The sequence below is a fragment of the Aythya marila genome (assembly GCF_965140915.1).
Source record: "Aythya marila genome assembly, chromosome: 24".
NCBI lineage: Eukaryota > Metazoa > Chordata > Aves > Anseriformes > Anatidae > Aythya > Aythya marila.
The window spans coordinates 2,240,863-2,261,462 of record NC_139065.1 but is presented as its reverse complement, the minus strand read 5'-3'; the positions used below and the strand labels follow the sequence as shown (position 1 = coordinate 2,261,462).

The 20,600-nt window shown below is 41.1% G+C and overlaps 1 protein-coding gene across 3 annotated transcripts in view; it reads right to left on the bottom strand.

Annotated features, from left to right (window-relative positions):
• Nucleotides 1-1,490: 1,490 nt before the first annotated feature.
• Nucleotides 1,491-20,600, bottom strand: part of MAGI3 (membrane associated guanylate kinase, WW and PDZ domain containing 3) — a gene marked incomplete at its 3' end in the record, with an annotated part of 59,254 nt that continues 40,144 nt past the window's right edge. Inside the window, exons 10-22 of one of the 3 annotated variants that reach the window (XM_082778707.1) lie at nt 19,298-19,906; nt 18,714-18,745; nt 16,703-16,856; nt 16,359-16,450; nt 14,133-14,325; nt 13,152-13,337; nt 11,507-11,692; nt 7,811-7,913; nt 7,568-7,700; nt 6,935-7,078; nt 4,035-4,173; nt 3,032-3,121; nt 2,446-2,584 (exon numbers count right to left, since the gene is read on the bottom strand). In XM_082778707.1, the coding sequence (XP_082634833.1) occupies nt 3,072-3,121; nt 4,035-4,173; nt 6,935-7,078; nt 7,568-7,700; nt 7,811-7,913; nt 11,507-11,692; nt 13,152-13,337; nt 14,133-14,325; nt 16,359-16,450; nt 16,703-16,856; nt 18,714-18,745; nt 19,298-19,906 (2,021 nt within the window). Of the gene's footprint in view, nt 2,585-3,031; nt 3,122-4,034; nt 4,174-6,934; nt 7,079-7,567; nt 7,701-7,810; nt 7,914-11,506; nt 11,693-13,151; nt 13,338-14,132; nt 14,326-16,358; nt 16,451-16,702; nt 16,857-18,713; nt 18,746-19,297; nt 19,907-20,600 lie in introns of all 3 variants that reach the window. The other 2 variants (XM_082778705.1, XM_082778706.1) reach the window with 2 other exon arrangements.

The following is a 20,600-nucleotide window of genomic DNA, read 5'->3' as shown; positions in this document are numbered from 1 at the left end:
CCCATTTAATATTCAAAGTGTTTCTTTAAAAAGCTGTTTGAGTAGTCATCTGTACTTCCAAAGAGTTCTTCAACTCAGAACTGAATCACTGTGCTTCATTACGCTTTAAAAACATTACATGTTTCAAAGCCTAAACAAGTTTGAATTTTGATGAGTAAGTAAAGCTTGGCCTTCTACACTTCTTTTTCCTTCTGCAAGCTGGACCAATACACTCCTTTTACCACTTTTTTTTTTTTTCCCCAGTAATTAAAGACCTGTCACATCAGGAAATCACCTCTAAAACTATCATGGAAATAAAACCCTTCAATTTATGCAGTCTGCTGTTCTTGCAGCTATAGGTCTAACATGTCAGAAGATTCTGGTGGTAACATTCTCCAGTATTATTTTTAAAAAAATCTGTATTATAGCCCAAACAATAGATATTAAGACTCATGTACCCTGTATGTCTTACTACTCAGCACTCTTAGACACACATTTAAAATAAAATATGGGAGACCTAATACACACAGGCAGGAACTTCATTTAAGGAGCTAGTATGGCAGTTGGTTCTGTCCTAAAGATCAGTTGTTAGCTCTACAGAGGGAAAGAAAAAATCCAATTCTTAACTAGCATTAAATAATTAAAGATGTGACTTTTTAGTACACAGCACCACAATGAGGCTGAAAATAAATGCACACAATGCTTATGTTTACAAAGAATGCTAAGGAGGACATTGTGCTACATGAAACGAAAAGAATTATGCTATTTAACAGAAACCAGCATTTTCTCTGTTTTGACAGATGTTTGCAAACAGTTATTATAAGCATCCTCATGAATCAAGAAAATAAAGCAATTTTGTTGTGTTCGTAAAAGGCAAAATTACAAAACATTGATTTATGTCAAATATAATTTTTATCTACATGATTTTATATTAGGTATAAAAATTTAAGAAAAAGACATCAATTGGAACAGCATCAGTGGCTCATTTGCTGCCCTACAATTGATAGAACCAACCCACCCATCTTCTTACTGAACCAGTAAGACATGGGTATTTCCTTATGTAAACATGCAACATGCTCTTGAGAAAATACCCATTTCGACAAAACCTTGACTTTCCTGTGACTGGAATACATATGAGAAGAATTGGATTGACTGGATACAGTAGATAACTTGGCACAAGAACAAGAAGTGAGTCATGATCACATTGGCAATATAGGCATTAAATAATTTTGTTCAGAAACTCACAATACTATCTGAGAAAGCTGTAGCAGTGCAACGTTGAGAGCAGCAGAACACCGCCTTCAAAAGGACAAGGGGACAGCAGCTTATGGAGGCATTTCATTTAAGCAATCCAAAAGGTCCTTCATGCAGCTTAGATAATTTAAGAATGAATCAAATACTTTCCACCCTCTAACCAGTTTCTGAAAAATACGACAACTTTGTGTAAAGAAACAATGCTTTTAAATGATCATTATTAGAAACTTGATTACATGTTCTAAAAAAAGTGTCAGTCAAACCCGTTTTTCAGCCACACCTGCTGTATTGGTGACTTTACATGCACTTGGTACCCTCCAAGGTCCAGGAGTTATTGGTGTTTTCTTGACCGGAGAACTATTTTCAGATTTGGAAATTCCATCATCTTTGGTTTCATCAGGCAGCTCCATGTGTCGCTCTCCATGCTGTCTGTTCAGAATATCAGTCTCCTGTGCGTCGAGCCTTCTTTGTTTCTCCATGGAAAGCAGTGGAATATTGGAAAGGCTTGAAGTTTTGAATCTGCTGGAACTCAGTTCTCCAGAGTTTGACTTCCTCATTTTTTCCTCTTCGGATGTGTTTCTCTTAGAGTCACTGAATGGAAGGTTGCTCTCAAATGCTGCATATTTTATCTCTGGAGACCACCCTTCCTTCTTTCCGGAACTCTTCTGCTTCCCTTCTTTCCTTGTGACTCCTATTTTACCATTTCCACCTTTCAGTTGCTCAACAGTCATCTTATCACCACCAGTTAAGTCAGGATATTCTTGTAACTTGCAGAACACTTCTGTGTTTCCTTGCTTACTGAGATGCTTTTGAGGACTGGCACACCTGCCTTGATTTCCACTGGAACACTCTTTTTTGCTACTATTGTTCATCCCTATTTCTGTGAGTTTACTCTCACTCCTTCTGGAACTGTCAGGTTTATGTGAGAGATTGCCATAGCTTTTTTCAGGATCCCCCTTTCTAGGGCTGTGCAAACCTGTGTGATGGTGTCCCTCAGCTGCCCCTAACTTTTTTGGACTTGCAGATCTGTCTCTTCTGGTCCCTAATTCCAAACTACCTTTTGTGATTTCAAACCCAGGACTGGAGGGGAGATCCCATCTGTTATTTGTTCTCTGGGGAGAAGACAGAGGCTTCATCTCAAACTGGTTTTCAGTTAAAGTGCTTATCTTTTCAGGCACAGTGTTCTTTGCTTGTTCCAGTTTCTCAGACAGTTGAACTTTCATTAAAGCTTCTCCTGGTACTGGTAAATAACACACTTCAGATGGGGAAGCAGAATGTGAAGATGAAGATAATGGTGACTGTTCTTCATATATTACAGTTGATGAAGATGGATTATAACTATCCCAATCACCTGGAAGTAAACAGAGAGATTTGATTATTTTTTTTAAGACTATTTTAGAAACGTGCGTGCTACGGAGGTATCAGGATGTTACGTGAAAGCTTCAATTTAAAAAAGATTCTGTAGTGGCATAATCTCAAAGTTTTATTTAGTCATTTTTCCATACTGCATTGTTCTACAACCTACAACAATTATAAGGAAGTGACTTTGGAAAAAGCTTCTGCTTATGCTGGCTGGATTTCTGTGGGACTGACATGGTCTTTTACAAGCATAATTTTAGAGGCTACGTAGCCAAATTGCAAAACAAATTCCTGGTCTACATTGGTTACAAGAAAATCAAATAAATGCTAAAATGTTTTTTTTGCTAAAAGAAAATTGAAAATAATGAGAAGTTGAGGTTGTTCATAGCTTTACACTTTACTAATAGGAAGAGATGAAACACAAGACATGCAGATTTACCAAGTCTTTAAGGAAAACCCAAGAAAAGCACTGAAAGCCCTTAATGTTGCTCAGGTTTCACGTAGGGACACAAACTGGAGGGAGCCAAACCTGAAGAAGGAAGAGAAAAAGCCCAGAACTACATACCAAAATCACAGAGTACAGCAAGCAAGAATTTAATCAGGAATGTATGATTAACAGCAAGACAAGAGGCAAAACCTTTCCCTTCTTTACAGTCACTGATCCAGTCCCAGTTGTTTAAGGTTATCTCAGGACCTGACTTTGGCAGAGGGCTGGATCAGATGGTCTCTAGAGTTCCTGCCTGACTTTCTATATCGTGTATTTCTGCGTAACATTTAGGAAATTTCCATGCACAAGAGGGCCGGCAGTGGTTCCAGATAGCTCTTGTGCTGTCCTCCTGGTGCACGATGAACACTATTTAGCATTGCTGAAATTATACCAAGCTTGAACAGCTGTTAGTAAGGAGAGAGAGAGAGGTGAACCTCACACTGGTTCCCTCTGTTCTAGCTTGTAAGTGCTGATTTAAGAGGACCTCAGCAGAAGTTCATCAGAACACAGAGGACTCTATTTAACTTTCACACTTAGTGACAAAGTAATTCAGTGTGAAACACAAACAAAGCCAGTCAGGAAGCCAGCAAGATGGCACAGAACAGATCTCTTGGGTCACAGATGGGCTGTTTCCATGCCATGCGCTAATTCACTCTGATTTTACTGTGATGTGCAATTTGGAACAGTAAGATGTTCAGAACTATCTTCTAGCTCTCTGGAGGAAAGAAATGGAGAAACTTCTGAGCAGATTTTATCCCTTGAGCGGATGCCAGTTGCTGCCTGTAAATGACTGAACACAGCACACAATTTGGTAGTTCAAACTGCGTGTTTTAAAATTTTCAAGGGATAAACTCGTGGTTAGTTAACTATTACTGAAAAGCTCTTCATCAGAAAAAGTGACCTTACGATTTGTAAGATATTTACACAAAATGAAACCACACTTTAGATGACATACTGTGATCTGGTATCAAGCCAGTCCCTGGTCTCAGCAGCAGCAAAACTTTATTTCCTCCAGCCTGAATCAGCTCAATAGCTCGTGTGTGAGTGATTCCTTGGGTGGGTTCTCCATTGATTTCAACAATTTGGTCACCAACCTGGTAAGAAAATAACAACCAGTTCAGTTTTTATGAATCATGGCCACCATAAAATATTTTTTCATTTAGAAAGAAAAAACAGAGACAGATGCTTCTGTTTTAGCTCTTACATTAAATCCACATGAAATCAACAATAACAAAACCACTCTAGGACTGCTGATTACACAATGCAACACAAAACAACACAACAAGGTGGCAGTTCAGAACTCTTCATGTCAGGCCTCCAGTTCAGCCAGCTCAATAGAAAGTCTCAGCTTACTTTAAACATCTTCCATTTATTTACAAGCAACGAGACAGGTACAGCCATATTCCTGTGCCTATTTTCATTCTGGATCATCTTACAGAGGGATATTGACAAACCATGGAAAACCTGGCAACATGCGTCTGTATGTTTAATAAAAACCTGACTGTTACTACGGCAGAACAAGTTTCATATAAAGGAATGGATTCATTTTTCCAGGTAGGAAAGATCACCTTTATGCAGTTATCAGCACTAAGGTCTTTGAGGCCAATTAGCAACTTGCATAGAAGTTGGGTGGATAATTACCTTTCACACCAACTTTGCAGGCTACCAGAACGGGCCTCAGTATCTGCACAAAGTGTCGTGAAACCTATTTTGCAATACACGGGTCAGCCAATGGATGTCACCAGTGTTTAAATTTAACAGTTTAAAGAAACTGGGCTTTGTTAAATAAAATGCCTCTGCCAAAGAAGGTCAGTAGCTGGTTACTCATCTGATAGGACAGGGCGCTCTGCACCATGCTACGTGCCTCACATCATGCTCAGCTGCCATTAACTGGGTGAGAAATTCCTCTCCACTGTTTTAGAGAACAGCCAGAAAAATGACAGCATTTTACAGCTGCGGGAGGGACAAAGCGAACGACACAAAACCCATGAACAATCTCACATTGGGTGAGCTCAGAGCTGCAGGGGGCACGCACCACAGCACTTCTGGCCCTGCTCCACCGCTCCCACCGGTGCCTGACCAGCTGTGGAGGGGTACAGACCGCACCCACCATCAGCAAATACATTCACTGCTGAATAACAAAATCACTAATGTGCCTAAAACCGGTGTCCTGAGTGATGCAAGAAGTGGTGCAGACAGCAGCGTGATTTACTTACTTTCATATTGTACTAGCATTTTGCCTCCTCTTGCCACTGACACATCTGAATTAAGCAGCATTTTATTCACACAAATGCACCACCAGAAACGAATGAGGATGAAACACAAGCTAGGATTCTCTCGTGCTGGTGGGACAAGCAGCTGACTCTGTTCTGAATCCACTTTTCAGATGCGATTGCACTACTGTTACACACAGCTTCAGCACAGGAATGGTGTGAGTCTGCAGATGAGCTCTGCCCTACTGTACAGTCCACTTGTCTACTAGTCAAAAGTAGGACCTCTGGGAAACAGTAAGATGAAACTTGAGCCTATTGTTCATGTAAGTTTAAATCTTGCTCTCAGCACCTTTGCCACCTATGATCACAAGGCACTCCTGTTTTACTGGCCAAAAGGTGATCAGAAACAAAAGGGTAACAAAAAAAGATGTGGATGTGACTTTATGAGAAGAAGCATGAAACTCCACATCCAGGTTTGTTTTTATTATTTAGATTTTAATCTGTCTGCTAGGATAGGACTCCTTTCTGGTAAGAGATGAGACTGGAAAACTCAGAAATAGGCAACAGGATGTACCTCACTGTACCAGGCTGGACTTAGGAGGAAGAAACTGAGCATTTGAGGAGCCTCCCATATACATACATCCTTGGCACAGAAAGGTGCCTGGTGCCAAGAGGTAGGAGTGGGCTTTAAAAGACTGCTGAGGTAGCTCCCCATGGTCTCCCCCTCCCTTGGAATCTATTTTTGAGCTCCTTGAATGCAGCTATGTAGGCAGAGACCATCGGCTCCTGTCACGCTTGTCTTCTCCGCTGGTCAAAGACAGCATGCACTAAATCTTTACCTCTGTCAGAAATTTAATTTCTGCAAAGAATTAGGGTAGTGGAAGTTAACAATACATAAAATTTCAAATCCAAGTGAGAGTCAGAATAGCTCCAGCAAGTACTGAGTGTCAGCTCTATCCTGGTAGACTACAGTCCAAAAGGAGGCAGAGACGTGTGTCAGCAGCCACGCACAGTGAACCACCAAGGGACTGCATTTCACGGTCACCCGACTCAGTTGTGTGCTCCAGACTGTGAAAGTTCAGCTCTGAACAGAAGTCACAGATCATCATGTGCCATCAATTCTTTGCTATTGTACCTATACATTTTGTTTTTCCTATAATAATAGGGAGTGAATTTCTTACAAAAACCTAAGAATCAGCAGAGTAATTTTTGAAAAAAATAATAGACTTGTATCTTCAACTAATGCACAGAACAGCAATAGCACAACGTACACACAGAAATTCTTTACAAATTCACTGACTTGAACAGTGACTATACTTTCCGTTTTCTGCTCCACTGTGCAATTTCTTGTCTGGAGTATCCTGATTTACTGCTGCTAAGCCCAGAGACATTATTGTAACTCAGGCACATGGATAGACAGTTTGTTTTGGATGGCCAGAGTAACATTTTCTCCTTTAAAATCCTAGCACCACAGCATTTGCTATCGCTGCACAGTAGTAGCTGAAAGGACAGCTGTCCAGATGCTGTTCTGCCTGCTGGAATCCCGACCTCATGAACAAAGTTTGTTACCAGCACAGGCAAAGTAAGTATGTCAAAAGGCCGACTTCTGTGCTGACAAACTGATTAGGAAAGACAAACTCACATGTACTCTCCCATCTTTGACAGCTGGTCCATCTTCAGCTAGTCGAAGGATAAATAAGCCCATGTTGTATTCCTTTCCTCCTCGAAGACTGAACCCAAACCCTCGAGGGCCTCTCTCCAATTCTACTGGGAAACAGCCAGAATTCTGTGCAGGAAGTGAGACCAGAGGGAAAAAAAAAAGATGAGGACCTATAGGCAGACTTAAATCTTTGTTTCTCTGGAGAAATGCTTTACAAATTTCCACATTTTGAAAAGCATGCAATATACAATTTAAGATGAATTCATCACAACTCATGTATGATTAAGTGCAATGGTTTCATTCTAAGTCTAAATATAAATAACATCTTTCTTCCTAAGTTTTTGATGTGCATATAAGATTTCTTTAGGAAATGTTGCCAGAGGGTCTGTAGTAGCCCTGTTCCAAGGATTTTGTCTGAGTATTCAACTATGGCAAGTAAATAAATATAAATTATTAGCAAAGACATTATGTGAAATGATTTAGTGCATTTTTATAAGCAACTTTCTACCCAAGTCTGACAAGGAAACATTTTCCTGTTCTCATTTTGAATACTCTGTGGCAATTTCACAGTAGTGTCTTGAGGAACTGGCATTTTGCGTGCCTCTGCATGGTTACCTGCACCTGCGAATGACGACTACCAATAACTGCAGCAACGCCAGCATCCGGTTGTGTCAAGTGCTTATGCTCAGGCCACGAAAGCCTGTAACTATTTGAAACTTCTTTTCCAGCTTCAACTTCCGTAGCTACCCTGCAGAGAAGTAGAAGGAAGCGGATGTCACTTTTGCATGTAAACGATCCCACCAGTCAAGCTTTTCTAGTTGCTTTCAGTTCCTTTTGCCAAATACAAAAGCTCTGTACCTGTCTGTGCTGGAAGGGTTCATCTGTGCTGATCCCAGAGGTCGGTGCTGCGGAGCTGGACTCTGCTTGGCAGAGTTTGTTCCTGACGGAGGACCACGATGTTCTAATAAATTCAAACAAAAACAAGTCAGAGATAATTTTCCAAATATAAAGCGAGGCACACGCAACGAGAGACCACAGTGACCAGCAGTGCTGTGTCTGCTGCTCTCAACTGCCTGGATCAAAATAGAAGGTTTGCATCTGAAATTTTGGGAAAAACGACCACAGCTTTCAGAGGATGAGCTGAAAGGCAGATCTGTGTAACAGCTGATGGGCTGCTCGCGGTGATGCTACTGCCACAGTCCCTCAGGTTGAGCTGAGCTCACAACAGTTACCAGGTGAAGGGGATTTTCCCAGGTTTGGTGCTGTAAGCCAGGAACCAATGGCAGCTCATCAGTTCCACAGAATAAATTATGCAGAAATTTTATTCTTACTTACACTGCTTTTTCTCAGAAAAAAAATACAATTTTAACCAAACCAACCATGAACAAAATGCTTTTAGACTGTCTGCAAGCTGATAAAGAGCAGAAGGTTCGAGCCAGTCAGATCCACAAAGCTGGTTCAGATACTCGATGCAGCAGTGATTTGTAAGGGACGAAGAACAATGCCCATTTGAGAACACATCACTTTTTAAAGGTAAGAGGAGAACGAGGATTTGCAGGGGCAATTAGGATTCACCGATGAAGGCCTGAACAACAGAGGCAAACTGTCAACTCTTTTAAGCTGCAACACAGTCTCCTGTAGGCCACCTGGAAGCAAGGTTATGGAAATCCCAGAGCTACACTGGGGCAACCAGGTAACTGGCACGTACCAACCAGAATTGCAGTGTTCTGCTTTCTCCCAAAGGCTAAGTAAAAATTAAAGTATAACGACGCTTTAATAAAATCCTTTAAAATAATACAATTTCTTTACCACGCAAAGTAGTGATTGTGCATTTTACAATAAAACCACTGCATTTATGAAACAAGATGTTTCAGAATACAAAATGTCTGTCACTTAAAAGAGTAATGAAGCATGGTCTATGCAAAAAGCTGCCTCTTAGCTAGAAACTTAAATGGCAAATTGTGGCCCAAGATGAACTTAGGTACTGAATTATAAACTAATAGATTTATTTTCCTTATACAGTTTTAAAAAAATCCCAAGCAGTCAAAGTGCAGTTGTTCCAGTCCTCTGTTAGGTGCAACTCATTATTCATTTCTGAGTTAAAAAAAAAAAAGCCCAAACCCTAGTAAAATATATAAAAGGCTCAAGCATCTTATGGAAAGGAAAACATAATGTCTATTATTAAACTAAATTCCTCTGTTATGCTAGACCTCAGAAGTCCTTCATAGGACTTGTTGGTGCTATTACTATGACGTGCCTTAAAGAGGTTTTTCTCTAGAGACAAAATGTCAACTTTTACTCCTGGTTTATACTCAGAATTTTAATTTAGAAGCACAGACAAGAGAAATGCCATCTGTTTGTACAAATTTTCCAGTCCTCTTTCAGCCTTCTCTCTTGTGTTTCCAGCTAATACATGACAGAAGCTGACAGGCTCCTGCTTTTGTGAAAAATGTTAAAGAATGTCTTCTGGAGCATGAAGTGGAATTCGTTTATTCATATGAAAAGCAAAGACCACACATCTGTGAAAGCCGGAAGGGAGAGAGGAGTGCTACATGGTAGCATTCTCAGTGCCAGTCTCAGAGGATAGCACTGAAGATGATGCACTGGGGAACATTAAGCTCTAGGAGAGTTTATGTTTTGTGATGCTGTACAGCTTTTGGCAAAACAGGCATTTTCCTCTTTTGGAGCTGCGTGTTATATTCATCCTTGGTGTCATCCACCACCTTGTGAACAATCCCTGCAAAGCTCAGCTCTCTCCCTGGCACCCCAATAGGGGGAAAAGACTAAAGCCCTGACTAATTTACAACCACTCTGGCTTCTTAAGGGATTCTGCTGTATGGAGGGTTATGCTGTGAGATAAACACTGTTCTTCCAAGTAAATGAGTGAGAATTTTAAAACAATGATTTATTCCCATTTCTGTGGAACAGGTTCTGCTTCTCTCTTTCATTGTCACAAAATTCTTTCCATCTGAAATGTACAAACTTCAGCTGTTTTAAGTCCCCCACATTTTCTGATTGGTCTCCTCAGTCTAGTTTTATCACTTTTTTTTCCCCCCCTCTTAATTCTCCTCAGGCTCTTGATTTATCTCTACATTTTGGCTCCAAATATGTAATTGAGGAAAGGAGAAATGCTAAGTTCTTATACACTGTCCAGGTAAGGTCATGCATAAATAAGGGGAAAAAAGATAATATTCAGAAAGTTTATTCTAAAGACAAAGAGCCCCTGAGAAACAGATCTAATAAAACAAACTCAAACTTCAACTGCGTTATAAACTGCCCTGGGCAACTGCTCTGAGGTATGTCCCCTCAAACTGCAATGAATTAGATTTGATAGAAATGAAAGTCTAATAGAAAAATAACAATTTGTAGAAATCTCTCTGCTTTAAACATTAACAAAAAGGGAAATTAAGTTTTTGAAATTCTGTATTACGGGCTGAGATAGCATGTTAAATATTTGCAATGAATGTGAAATTAGAGAATGATCTGTTGGCTATATTCACATTCTGGCTTTAGGTATTTATTATCTGAAAGGTGACAAAAGCCAACTTTCTGGCAAAATAATGATAGCAAGTTTAATTAAACCCACAAGCAGCAATCCAGAAAAATGCAGTGGTAAGCAGGGTTAGAAAACAGCTTTTCAGTTCAAATGATTGAATTTTACATATTTATAGTGAACTGTTTGCGTAGGAACAATACCATATTGAATGCAAAACTGCATGAGAGCTTTCATTAAAAATATCGTCTCTGAAGCTGGGACTTAACGGTCACAAACATTCATTTTCCTGCTTAGATGATACAACAGTTGTGTGCGAAGAATTTGCTAGCAGCCTGGAAAACACCAGACAGGATTTCTGTGGTGGGATGGGACCATTTCTCAAGATGTATTTTTAGCAGGCAAGAACTACAGGGTGTTTCAATTGTATCCTAGGGATGCAGTACTAGTTCATTTGTGTATTTTAAGACAGCAAGAAGAAAAGACTCAGACTGCTTAAGTGGAGGGGATATAAAACGCACCCAGCTCCCGCCCTGTCGCTGGGTCCCTGCACAGCCCTTGCAGAGCTGTGCTGGATGCTCCTGACAGACCGTGTCTGGCACAAAGCTTCCTGACAACTACTGTAGCAGCAAGAGACACACGTACGGTCCCATGGGGTGAGGAGGTTTTCCTTCTCAGTGCAGTCCTTTATTCTGATGTAACTCCCCCAGAAGGGACAACTTCAGTGGAAAAACACAAGCTGTGGACAGGTCGTATTTCCCTGTGAGCAGCAGGATCTCTCTCACACGAGAAACCATGAGGGAAATCCCTCGCCCCAGATCATGCTGTTATTACTTGCATCTTATGTTTCAATATAACCATCTCAGCAGCTATCTCTTTCTACCCCATCTGTGCTGTTCTTCCAGAGCCAACAGATAAGCCTCATTCTCCTTCCTTTCATCCCCGAACACCTTAAAATGCTCCCTTGTCAGTGAATTGACTTCAGAAGTTACAAACATCAGATCTGGCTCGTGTGGTAGGCCACATTCACTCAACTCAGCCGGGCCGTGCATCCTCCTTACCTTCCTCAGCGACGACGGTCAGAGTCACCACGTGGCCCGCGTCTTTGATCAGCTGCACTATGCTGTCGTGCGAGAGCTCCACGATGGACTGCCCGTTCACGGCGGAGATGCGGTCTCCCACTTTCAGCTTCCCGCACTGATCAGCCGGGCTCCCGTCTATAACACGGCCGATCTTGTGAGGAATCACTAGGGAGTCAAGAGCAGGCACATCAGCTTTTCCAGATCACAAATAATGCTTGCGTTGGGCAAGCACCGTGCAGACCCAGAACTGCCACAGCCATCCCAGAGACTGTCCCTGCCCTACAGGCTGTCATCGAGGTGATGATTAGGAAAATAAAGAAGGATTTGCAGCAGATTCTCTGTCAAAAATGTTGTCTGTAATAGAGTTATGTAATAATGCCAATTCTGTTTATAACATTTTTCTTAATATCTGACTGTCCAGAAAACACGCCCACAACCCATGGCAACTCTAACCCTGAACACAGGCATCTGTGCAGCATCCTGCACCAGAAGGTGACAGTTCATGCTGTGCACTGCCATGGGGACCCAGCCCTGCAGCGGGCATTTGTGCCCAAACTGCCCCCCACAGCACAGGCTGGCACCAGGCACTTCCAAAATGGGTGTTTTTAAAATTCTTGCAAAAGTAGCATCTGAGCCAAGACGGCATCACGCGCTAAATATATGTTGGATGAATTCAGCACAATGTTAGTTAGAAACACTGTCTTCTGCTGTGTTCCTGCTGCTTTTTGTTGTACAGTAAAATGAAGTGGAAAGGCACAGGAAAGTGTCTGAGCCCCAGAAGAAGGATTCACTTTCAAGCCATCATTGTATCCATCTGCAACCACTTGAACAAGTTCCAGAGCAGCGATTTCCAATAAGGAACTAAAGGAACTGACTATGGATTTCAGGAGTTACACATTTTTCATGTCAGTTTGTGTGTAAACTCACTGGGCTGGCGTGTATTTTGAGGGCTGACACAGACAACCCAAACGTGATGGACAAAAGGAGTGAATCTCAGGAAGAGCATCCTACTCACGATCTCATGCAAAAAATGTTCAAAATTTCTTCTTGGCACTGCTAGTGCTTAGCAGCTATGAGCACGTGGAATACAAATCACTTGATTACACAGAGCAAAACTGATCTTCTGCAGGTGGTCACTGACCTTACCATTAATCAATTTGGACTCAGAGCTTCCTAAAAGAAGCTTCCAGCTTCTCTCCCTCACTCCCGCTCACAACATGTATTTTCCTTTTAACCTTGGTTATTTTGCTGTTTATCTTTACAACTGTGCCTGAAGCTGTGTTCATATACCAGAATTGTAATACCACAGCATGCTACTTTTTCATTTTGATGTTCTAGACAAACACTATCTATTTCTAAATGTCTGACAGTAACAACTTCATTGCTCTCCTCCAAGTGCTGCAGTCTCTGCTTTCTCAGATTCCCAAAGTAATAAATTAGATAATATAAAACCAAGGTTGAAACTATACTTCCATTTAAATACCTATGAATCAATGCAATGTGGAGAATATACATCACAAACAACCCGTGTCCTGCAGACATGTCCTGGTATAAGGACCATGCTAAGACAGTCAGGCACCAGTAATGCCAGGCAGTGACAAAACCACCAGCTTATCACACTTACCACCAGGAGGAGGTTTGTTTTTTGAGGTGAGAATGACAAAGCCAAATCCTTCATTCTCCTTCCGTTGCAGACGGACATCGTAGACCTCTGGGGTCTGCTGGTTTGCAAACTCTCCCCGATTTAGTCGGGGAGAACCATCCTGCGTCACGACAGGCTGTGACTCTTCCTCCTCTGGTTGCTTTTCTCCTTAGAAATAACAGATAAACAACAAATAAGGAAAAAAACAATACCGCTGCTTTATCAGGTAAAGACAACAAAGCTGTACATCTCAGTATCAGCGCTGGCAAGAGGAAGCACTGCCTGCCTTGGAAAGTATGGGACTGAGACTTGATCTTAAAAATGTGTTTTCCTTTTACTTGTTTATACTCAGAATGAATGGTTGACGAACGCATTGGCAAAGCAGTACTGGTTACTGATCAGAACAGGGGACTGTATCAGGATTCCTGAGCCCTATTCCAGCTGTCGTTTACATGATCAAGCACTATTAACTCGAGGTTAAATACCCTTCCATACACTGCAGACCTGGACACTGATCTAAAACTGCAGCATTACAAGATGCTGCACTGAATCATCTCTGGTTTGAATGCACTTGTCCTTGCTGCACACAGATGCCAACAGACTTCAGAATATAGCATGTAGTCCAGAAGACAGGTTGTGCTATTACTCCATTTGCATAGCATTAATGGCTGTTCTAACTACTATCTGCAAAACAGTTTGAAGAAAACAGCATTGCCATCTTAATTTTCAGTCTTATCTGTGTGAGCAGTGCCAGCCAGCGAGTGCCAAAGCATCCTGCTTTTCTCCACTTACTCAGAATTGTAGCTGACACTCCTGAACCTCAGGTTGCTCAATTCTAGTGCAGTAACTGATATGTCTCAGAGCAGCTTTAGTTGATTTGATTGCACCAAAGAAAGTGTTCCTTTAGTCACATCTACTTCGTGTGGTACACTCAGACAGACAGACAGACAGACAGACACATACCACCAAAGAAGACCTTCCTCCGGACTGTGAGCAGCACCTGACCGTTCCGTGCAGCACTGGTCATTAAGTCCAAAACTTGTTTGTGTGACTTCCCTTTAACAGGGACTCCATCGATACACATCAGTTCATCAGCAGCTCGAAGCCTGCCATCTTTTTCTGCTGCTCCCAATGGGATTATGGCTCCAATATAGATCTATCAACAGAGCACAGTCACTGGGTTTGAATGGCAGAACATCAACTCATCAGAACACGTTAACAGTTGGAAACGAGGTGAATCCCGACAGAAAAGGTCTTTTGGGAAGATATTTTAAAAGATTATTTGACCATCCAATTCTAGCAGAAAAACAGCCAGTGGGTGTACTTTGCACTTTTGACATAAGCATAGATTCTGTACTTATTACATATATACGACTTACAGACATTATTGAAATAAAAGTCTCTGTTTTTCATTCCACTTTTTAGAACTTTTAATTATTTAACTAAGAAAGCCCAGAGTGCCTAGCGAAGAAGCAAAAGCATTCAAAAGAACTTGAATTTATTTCTGAAAAGCTGCTCGGTCAGTTCCATGCTTCAAGTTCTTTCAGTGCACAGCTTTTGGTGATTAGATAATGAATTCAGACAGCTGCACTCCCCTTATCAATTCTGTCTAGCCTCACCTCTTAAAGTGCTACTAAATATAACCCAGATAAGAAAAACACACTATTTCATATGCTCAAATCACATGCAGGTTAAATGAAAGGTTAAGAATAATCACGGCCGGTCTGAGGTTAAGCAATGGAGAGCAGCTTGCCTGTATGCAGCGGTCATGGCATCAGCTCGGCACCAACAGCTATGGTCGTTATGGAAACAAAACACAAAAAATGCTACGAAGTGCAACAGAAGTAAAACTCTTTGGTTTTGCTCAAGAGAGGCACTGCTCTTCCCTTTCTTTAAATGCATGTTAAAAAAAAAAAAAAAAAAAAAAGGCTTGCACTGGATCATAGCTGTGAACAGAAAAAAAAGATCTCTCTCTTCAACTATAATCAGAAAGCAATCTATGATTATCTACTCCAAAAGTTTTTTTTTTCTCTTGACAGATGAAGCAACAGCCCCTGACATATGTTATTAGTCTTACTACTTCTTTGCAGAGAAGAATGTTTGCCTTTTAGGAAATTGAGGGGAGTCTCCTAAAGCCTGCCATAATGGGGTACCAGAAGGGCATTTGCCAGCCTGCCTCCAACTTTCCCATTCCTCAACAATTCCCACTCACATCCATGTGAAACTGTGCAACAGCTCTGTAGGCTGAAGCCAGGAAAACTATTACACTGATGACTTCAAACAGTAATTGAACCCTAATCACTGACCAGGTTAAAGCAACCCAGGCTCTAATGAGTATGCTTCCTCTGGAGCAAACATTAGAGCTACATTTTGATGCCACTTACGAAGCCAAACAATACGTACATCCATTTGCAGGAAGAAGCCAATTTTAATAGCTTCTGCTTCAAGGCTTTTATGCAAATTCTAAAGCACCACATTCTGTATTTTCTGAGATGAGAGGAAAAAACACAAGGCAAATATTAGCCTGAAAGAGTGCGCTGGAAAGGCCATGCTTGTATCCTCAAAATGAATTCACCAGAAACGACACAGGCTGACAAAACAAGATTTTTTTTTTTTTTGAAAATTTGGTGGGACTGGGAGGTGAAAACCTCATGAAAACCTCCATCCACCCTGCAGCTCTTCAGCTGTGGGCTTCTCACAGACACCCAACTGATCAGAGCCCAAGGCTACCTGCTGGAGTCCTCAGGCTGTGGTCAACGCCTTCATGGCCTCTGGGAACACACAGTGCTAGCACAAATTCCACCCAAGTGGACACTGACAAAGAAACACAAAACTGAATACACGCCACAGAGTTAGCTTGCTTTCCTAGAGCACTGTTCATGCCCTCTGGCTTTAACCAGGGCTGGATTACACCTTCCAGCTTTAACTAGATTACTGAAGAACATCTCAATGACTGAAGATGGGACTATTCTCTTCTCTTAGGAACTGGAATTGAGCTAGTTCTTAAACTCAGCATGAACCTGGTAATCTGAACGAAGTTTTGATCTTAAAAGGTAGTCACTGAACTGATGAATTTTTCCATCATTGGTCTACTTAGAATGAGAGAGAAAAGTCGATGACAGAGTAGGAGTCATTCGAACAGTAACAAGGTAAGGTACCCTGTAAGCAACCAGAAACAGTTTCACTTACAGGCTGGTCTGGTCCATCCCCTCCAAGCACCCGGAAACCAAAGCCCGATTCTTGTTTGCGCAGGAAAACGTCCAAATCTCTTGTGTTTGGAGCTGAGAGAAAACATTTCAAAACATGTAACGAGCTATCTTTGATTACTGAAAGATTATTCCTTTGTTGTGTATTCCAATGATTTTTATTGACAAAATGCAGTAGCCAGAAGTACAGAAACCAATTTGAACAGCTAAATCTTCAGTGAAGTTCTATGTCCACAATGGTAAAAAAAGGTATTCAAGAAAATGCCAAAAAAGGACAGGAAAAATTCTGTCAGTTGAGTATTTCCAAGTTGATGCTGCAATACTCACGTTTGTCCTCATATATAGTCTTGGACTTCAGGTAGACTTCTGAAGGGTCCAGTTTTGGGGAGCTCGATCTTACAGCAGTGGGTGGGAAAGGCATAGGCTGTGGAATGGGATCGTTGATAGCTTCCAAACTCCCTGAACTGTCCTGCTTATCCTTCTGAAACAGAGCCCCGCCCCCACAAAGCATGTATTAAACCAAAAGCCTGACGGAATCTGTGTGTGCAAAGACAATAACCATCACACTGAGGTGACATGCATGGCAAAACGTGGCAGTAAGGGTGACACTGCAGGTGTCCTCAGCTTTCCCAGCACGTGAGCTCTGTACAGCAGCTTGTGTCTGAATAGGCTGCTCCAGGCTTCCAGATAGGTCACAGATTTCTGCCAACCACTGGGCTTAGAAACAGGGTTTGAAGTGACTGATGCTCAGAAATGTGTAAACCTTGCAAGCCCCTGCCATTACCGACCCAGTGGCACGCTTGGCGGAGCAGCCAAGCCATTAGGGCAGCCCAGCAGCAGCACAAGGGCATTATAAAACCCCCAGCAGGAGGGAACACCTGAGTATCATGAGGCACAGATAAAACTGGGAATATAATTCAGTATTTACATTTTTCTCTTCTGCTGTGATAGCTGCAACACTACCATTTGCAGAGGAAAGGACACCAAGTATCCTTGTGGTCTCCCATCCTAGTTTCCAGTGGATTATGCGCTGAAGTAACTCTAAAAATCTATTCTGGGCTGAAACCCAGCCTAGAAAACTGGAACATGGTGGTCTGCGTGCGTCTGTGCACGTTAAACAAAAGCACGAGCAGAATAGGCTTAGATATGCCCTTTTAAGAAGAGTGGAAGAAAACCCCTCGAAGGAGTTTAGCAGTTTCACACTTCTTGTGTGTTTATCAACACAAGAACTTGCCCTTTTTAACTGAATTCATTTGCCATGTTGCTTAATGCCACTGAACATTGAGTGCTCCATGGGAAAGCTGCTCCTGCCTGTGTGCTGGAACACCATTCCCGGACTCCTCAGTATTTTTAGCATGCCTGCAGAGAGCGTGTGGACACAGGAGCCAGGCTGACAAGGCCTGCACCCTCAAGTTGCACAGATTTATGCAACGATTTATTTACTGTCTGCTTGCAAGGAACTGAATCTTCAAATCTTATTGAGTGCAGCTTGTTTCAACCATAAACTTGTGTGCTCATGCTATCCCACTGCTTGGATGTGACTACGATATTTGAACTGCACAACACAGAAAAATAAACTACGCCTACATTCTAACGGGGGTCTCCTAAACTGGAATCATTTGTTGTGTACAAGAAATATTTTTGAAGAAGCAGCTCTTTTCTTAGAGGTGTTCACTAATGGGCATTGACTAGGCTATTTCATAAGAGAAGCGCTCATGACAAAAATATGCATTATCATTCACATTACGAGGTACTTAATTAATCCCAAGGATTCTTTACTGAACTAACGTATATTAAAGATATTTCAATGGGTCAAACTTTACAAGAATAACAAACATCCAACTAGAAACGCAAAGCTACAGACAGACTTTCTGAAAATATGGATTCAAAGATAAGCAAGCAATTCAAGAAGGAAATACAAACCAGTTCATTTTATGTGGAGATCAAGAAATATCAAACTATCTTAAACTTCTTTTAGAAAACTTATTTCACTTTACTACAGGTAATTAGCAAGGCATAAAAAAAAAGTTTTAGATACAGTACTTTGTTTCCCCTTTAACACATACTCTGACAACATTTACCTATGGCAATGAATTTATTTTATATGTATTATCTTATTTATATGTATTTTCTTACAAGATCTTTGCTCTGTTCTTGATATTTCAGTAGTAAGAAAGAAGAAATCCATTGCATCTACCAAATAACCCCCAAAAAACTCAAAGGAGTCTGTGGAAGAACTTCTGTGCTAAGTAGATCACATTAACAAGTTTTTTTTGCAACCAAAGAAACCTCAACATTCTTCATCAGAAAGGAATTTAAATACACCATTAATACTCACCACTTTGCCAGTTTTAGTAGGTGAGGGTGGACCTGAAGAAAATAAAATGTAGAAAGCAATTTCAATTCTAGGTCACCACAAGTTTAAACAGTATTAAGGCAATATAATCAGTTTCTCCTGAGCTGAAAATGATAACTGCTTATTACTCCTTTTAAATGGCAAAGTGAATGTTCAGTTGACCAAAGCCATTACTTAAGTCTCAAATTAGAACTGCCAGCTTTACAACAATGAAAAACATGTATTTCTCTTTTTGCTTGAAACTAGTAAACCAAAGCACACATCAGTTCATTGGATTATGCTAGAGACTGCATTTTTGCTTTAGCATTCCCCAGACACTTGGAAGAGCCAGTGTTTAAACATATTACCATATATTTTTTGTTAAAAAAAAATCCCTAGTAGCATCCTCTTACCCCAAATACTCAGGGATATAGATTAAACCTAGAACATAATGGCTTAGAGGCATAATAAACTGCTAGTTAACTTTCAATACTGGACAGGTTTTAAGTATCACACTAAAAGAGGACTTTAAAAAAGCATGTAACCACATATAACTGTATATGACAACTGTAAATGTATGTATATACCTCCTCTTAAGATAAGCAGCGGCACCTCTGCTCCTACTGGAAACTGCTTCAGTACCTCCACCACCTGCAGATGTGTCAAGCTCTGCACGTTCTGATGGCAAATCTCCTTGATCACATCCCCTTTCTGAAGTCCTTGGCACCACTGGCTGTCTAAAATCATTTTTACCTTCTGCCCCGTAGGACTGTCTGCAATGGCAAACCCAAAGCCTTTAGGACCTTTGACTAGAGGAATGGTGACCAGCTCTGGCTGAGAGCCTCCTGAAGATGCGACAGAGATCCTCTGCTCGTTTGTATCCACGGGAGGGCCGTTCAGACGACCATTGACCAGCATAGGGCCCGTTTTCCCATTCTGGTCCAACACGACTGTTCCTGGCATCAAATCCTGGCTGGTCAGACAAACATCTCCTTTAGTCCCAGGCGGTCCGTTGATAATAGGTGTAGCTGTCACTATATCTACAACAGGGTCTTCATTGTCGTCAGGAAGAGGATAACCACGACACAAAGTCATGTTTACATATTGGTTGACAGGAACTAGCTGAAACATCTGGACAACATCTGCATGGGTATGGCCAAGGACACAATTTCCATTTATGTCTACAATGACATCACCTGTTAAAAAAGGAAGTTCAACAACATCAAAACCAAAGACAGAACCACCCACACCTTTCCAGTGTTCTGAGGCTCAGAAGAAAAGCCTGAGTGGACAAAATCTCAGTGCAGTCTTCAAAAAATAATAATTGACGCTGGCTGTGCCGTTACCTGTTGGCTATCTGGTGCCAAGACACATAAAGGATTTCTAAAGGATTTCCTCTTTGCATTTTTTTATGTCATCTCAGAACACAGTGTGCTAAATATATAAACTTTAATCTGCAGCAGATTAAAAAAAATGATACTGTATAGCCACAAGAGATGAAGCAATGTGCACACACATTACTGCAAGCAGATGTTCCTGCTTTAATTCATATTGTACAGCATCCTAATCTCAAACCAAAAATAAATCAGAGTTTTGAGGGAGTTCCTATGTTTATTTTAGGACTGGCTGAACTTAAGCTAGGATTGCGCCCACGTATATTTCATACTTTTAACACTGTTGACAGGTGGGTAAGCGTGTATTTTCAAAATGAAGTGGAAGTGCATGTCAGATCCTGAAACTTTGTTTCATAATCTGCATCATGTTGATCACAAAACTTTGCATATGCAATACAATATTCCTCGGGAGTAAGCTCTCTTGCCACTTAAATGCCTGTGTTAGTAATATAGTAATTCTCCTATGCCACGAAGTGTAACAGGAATAGATATGCAT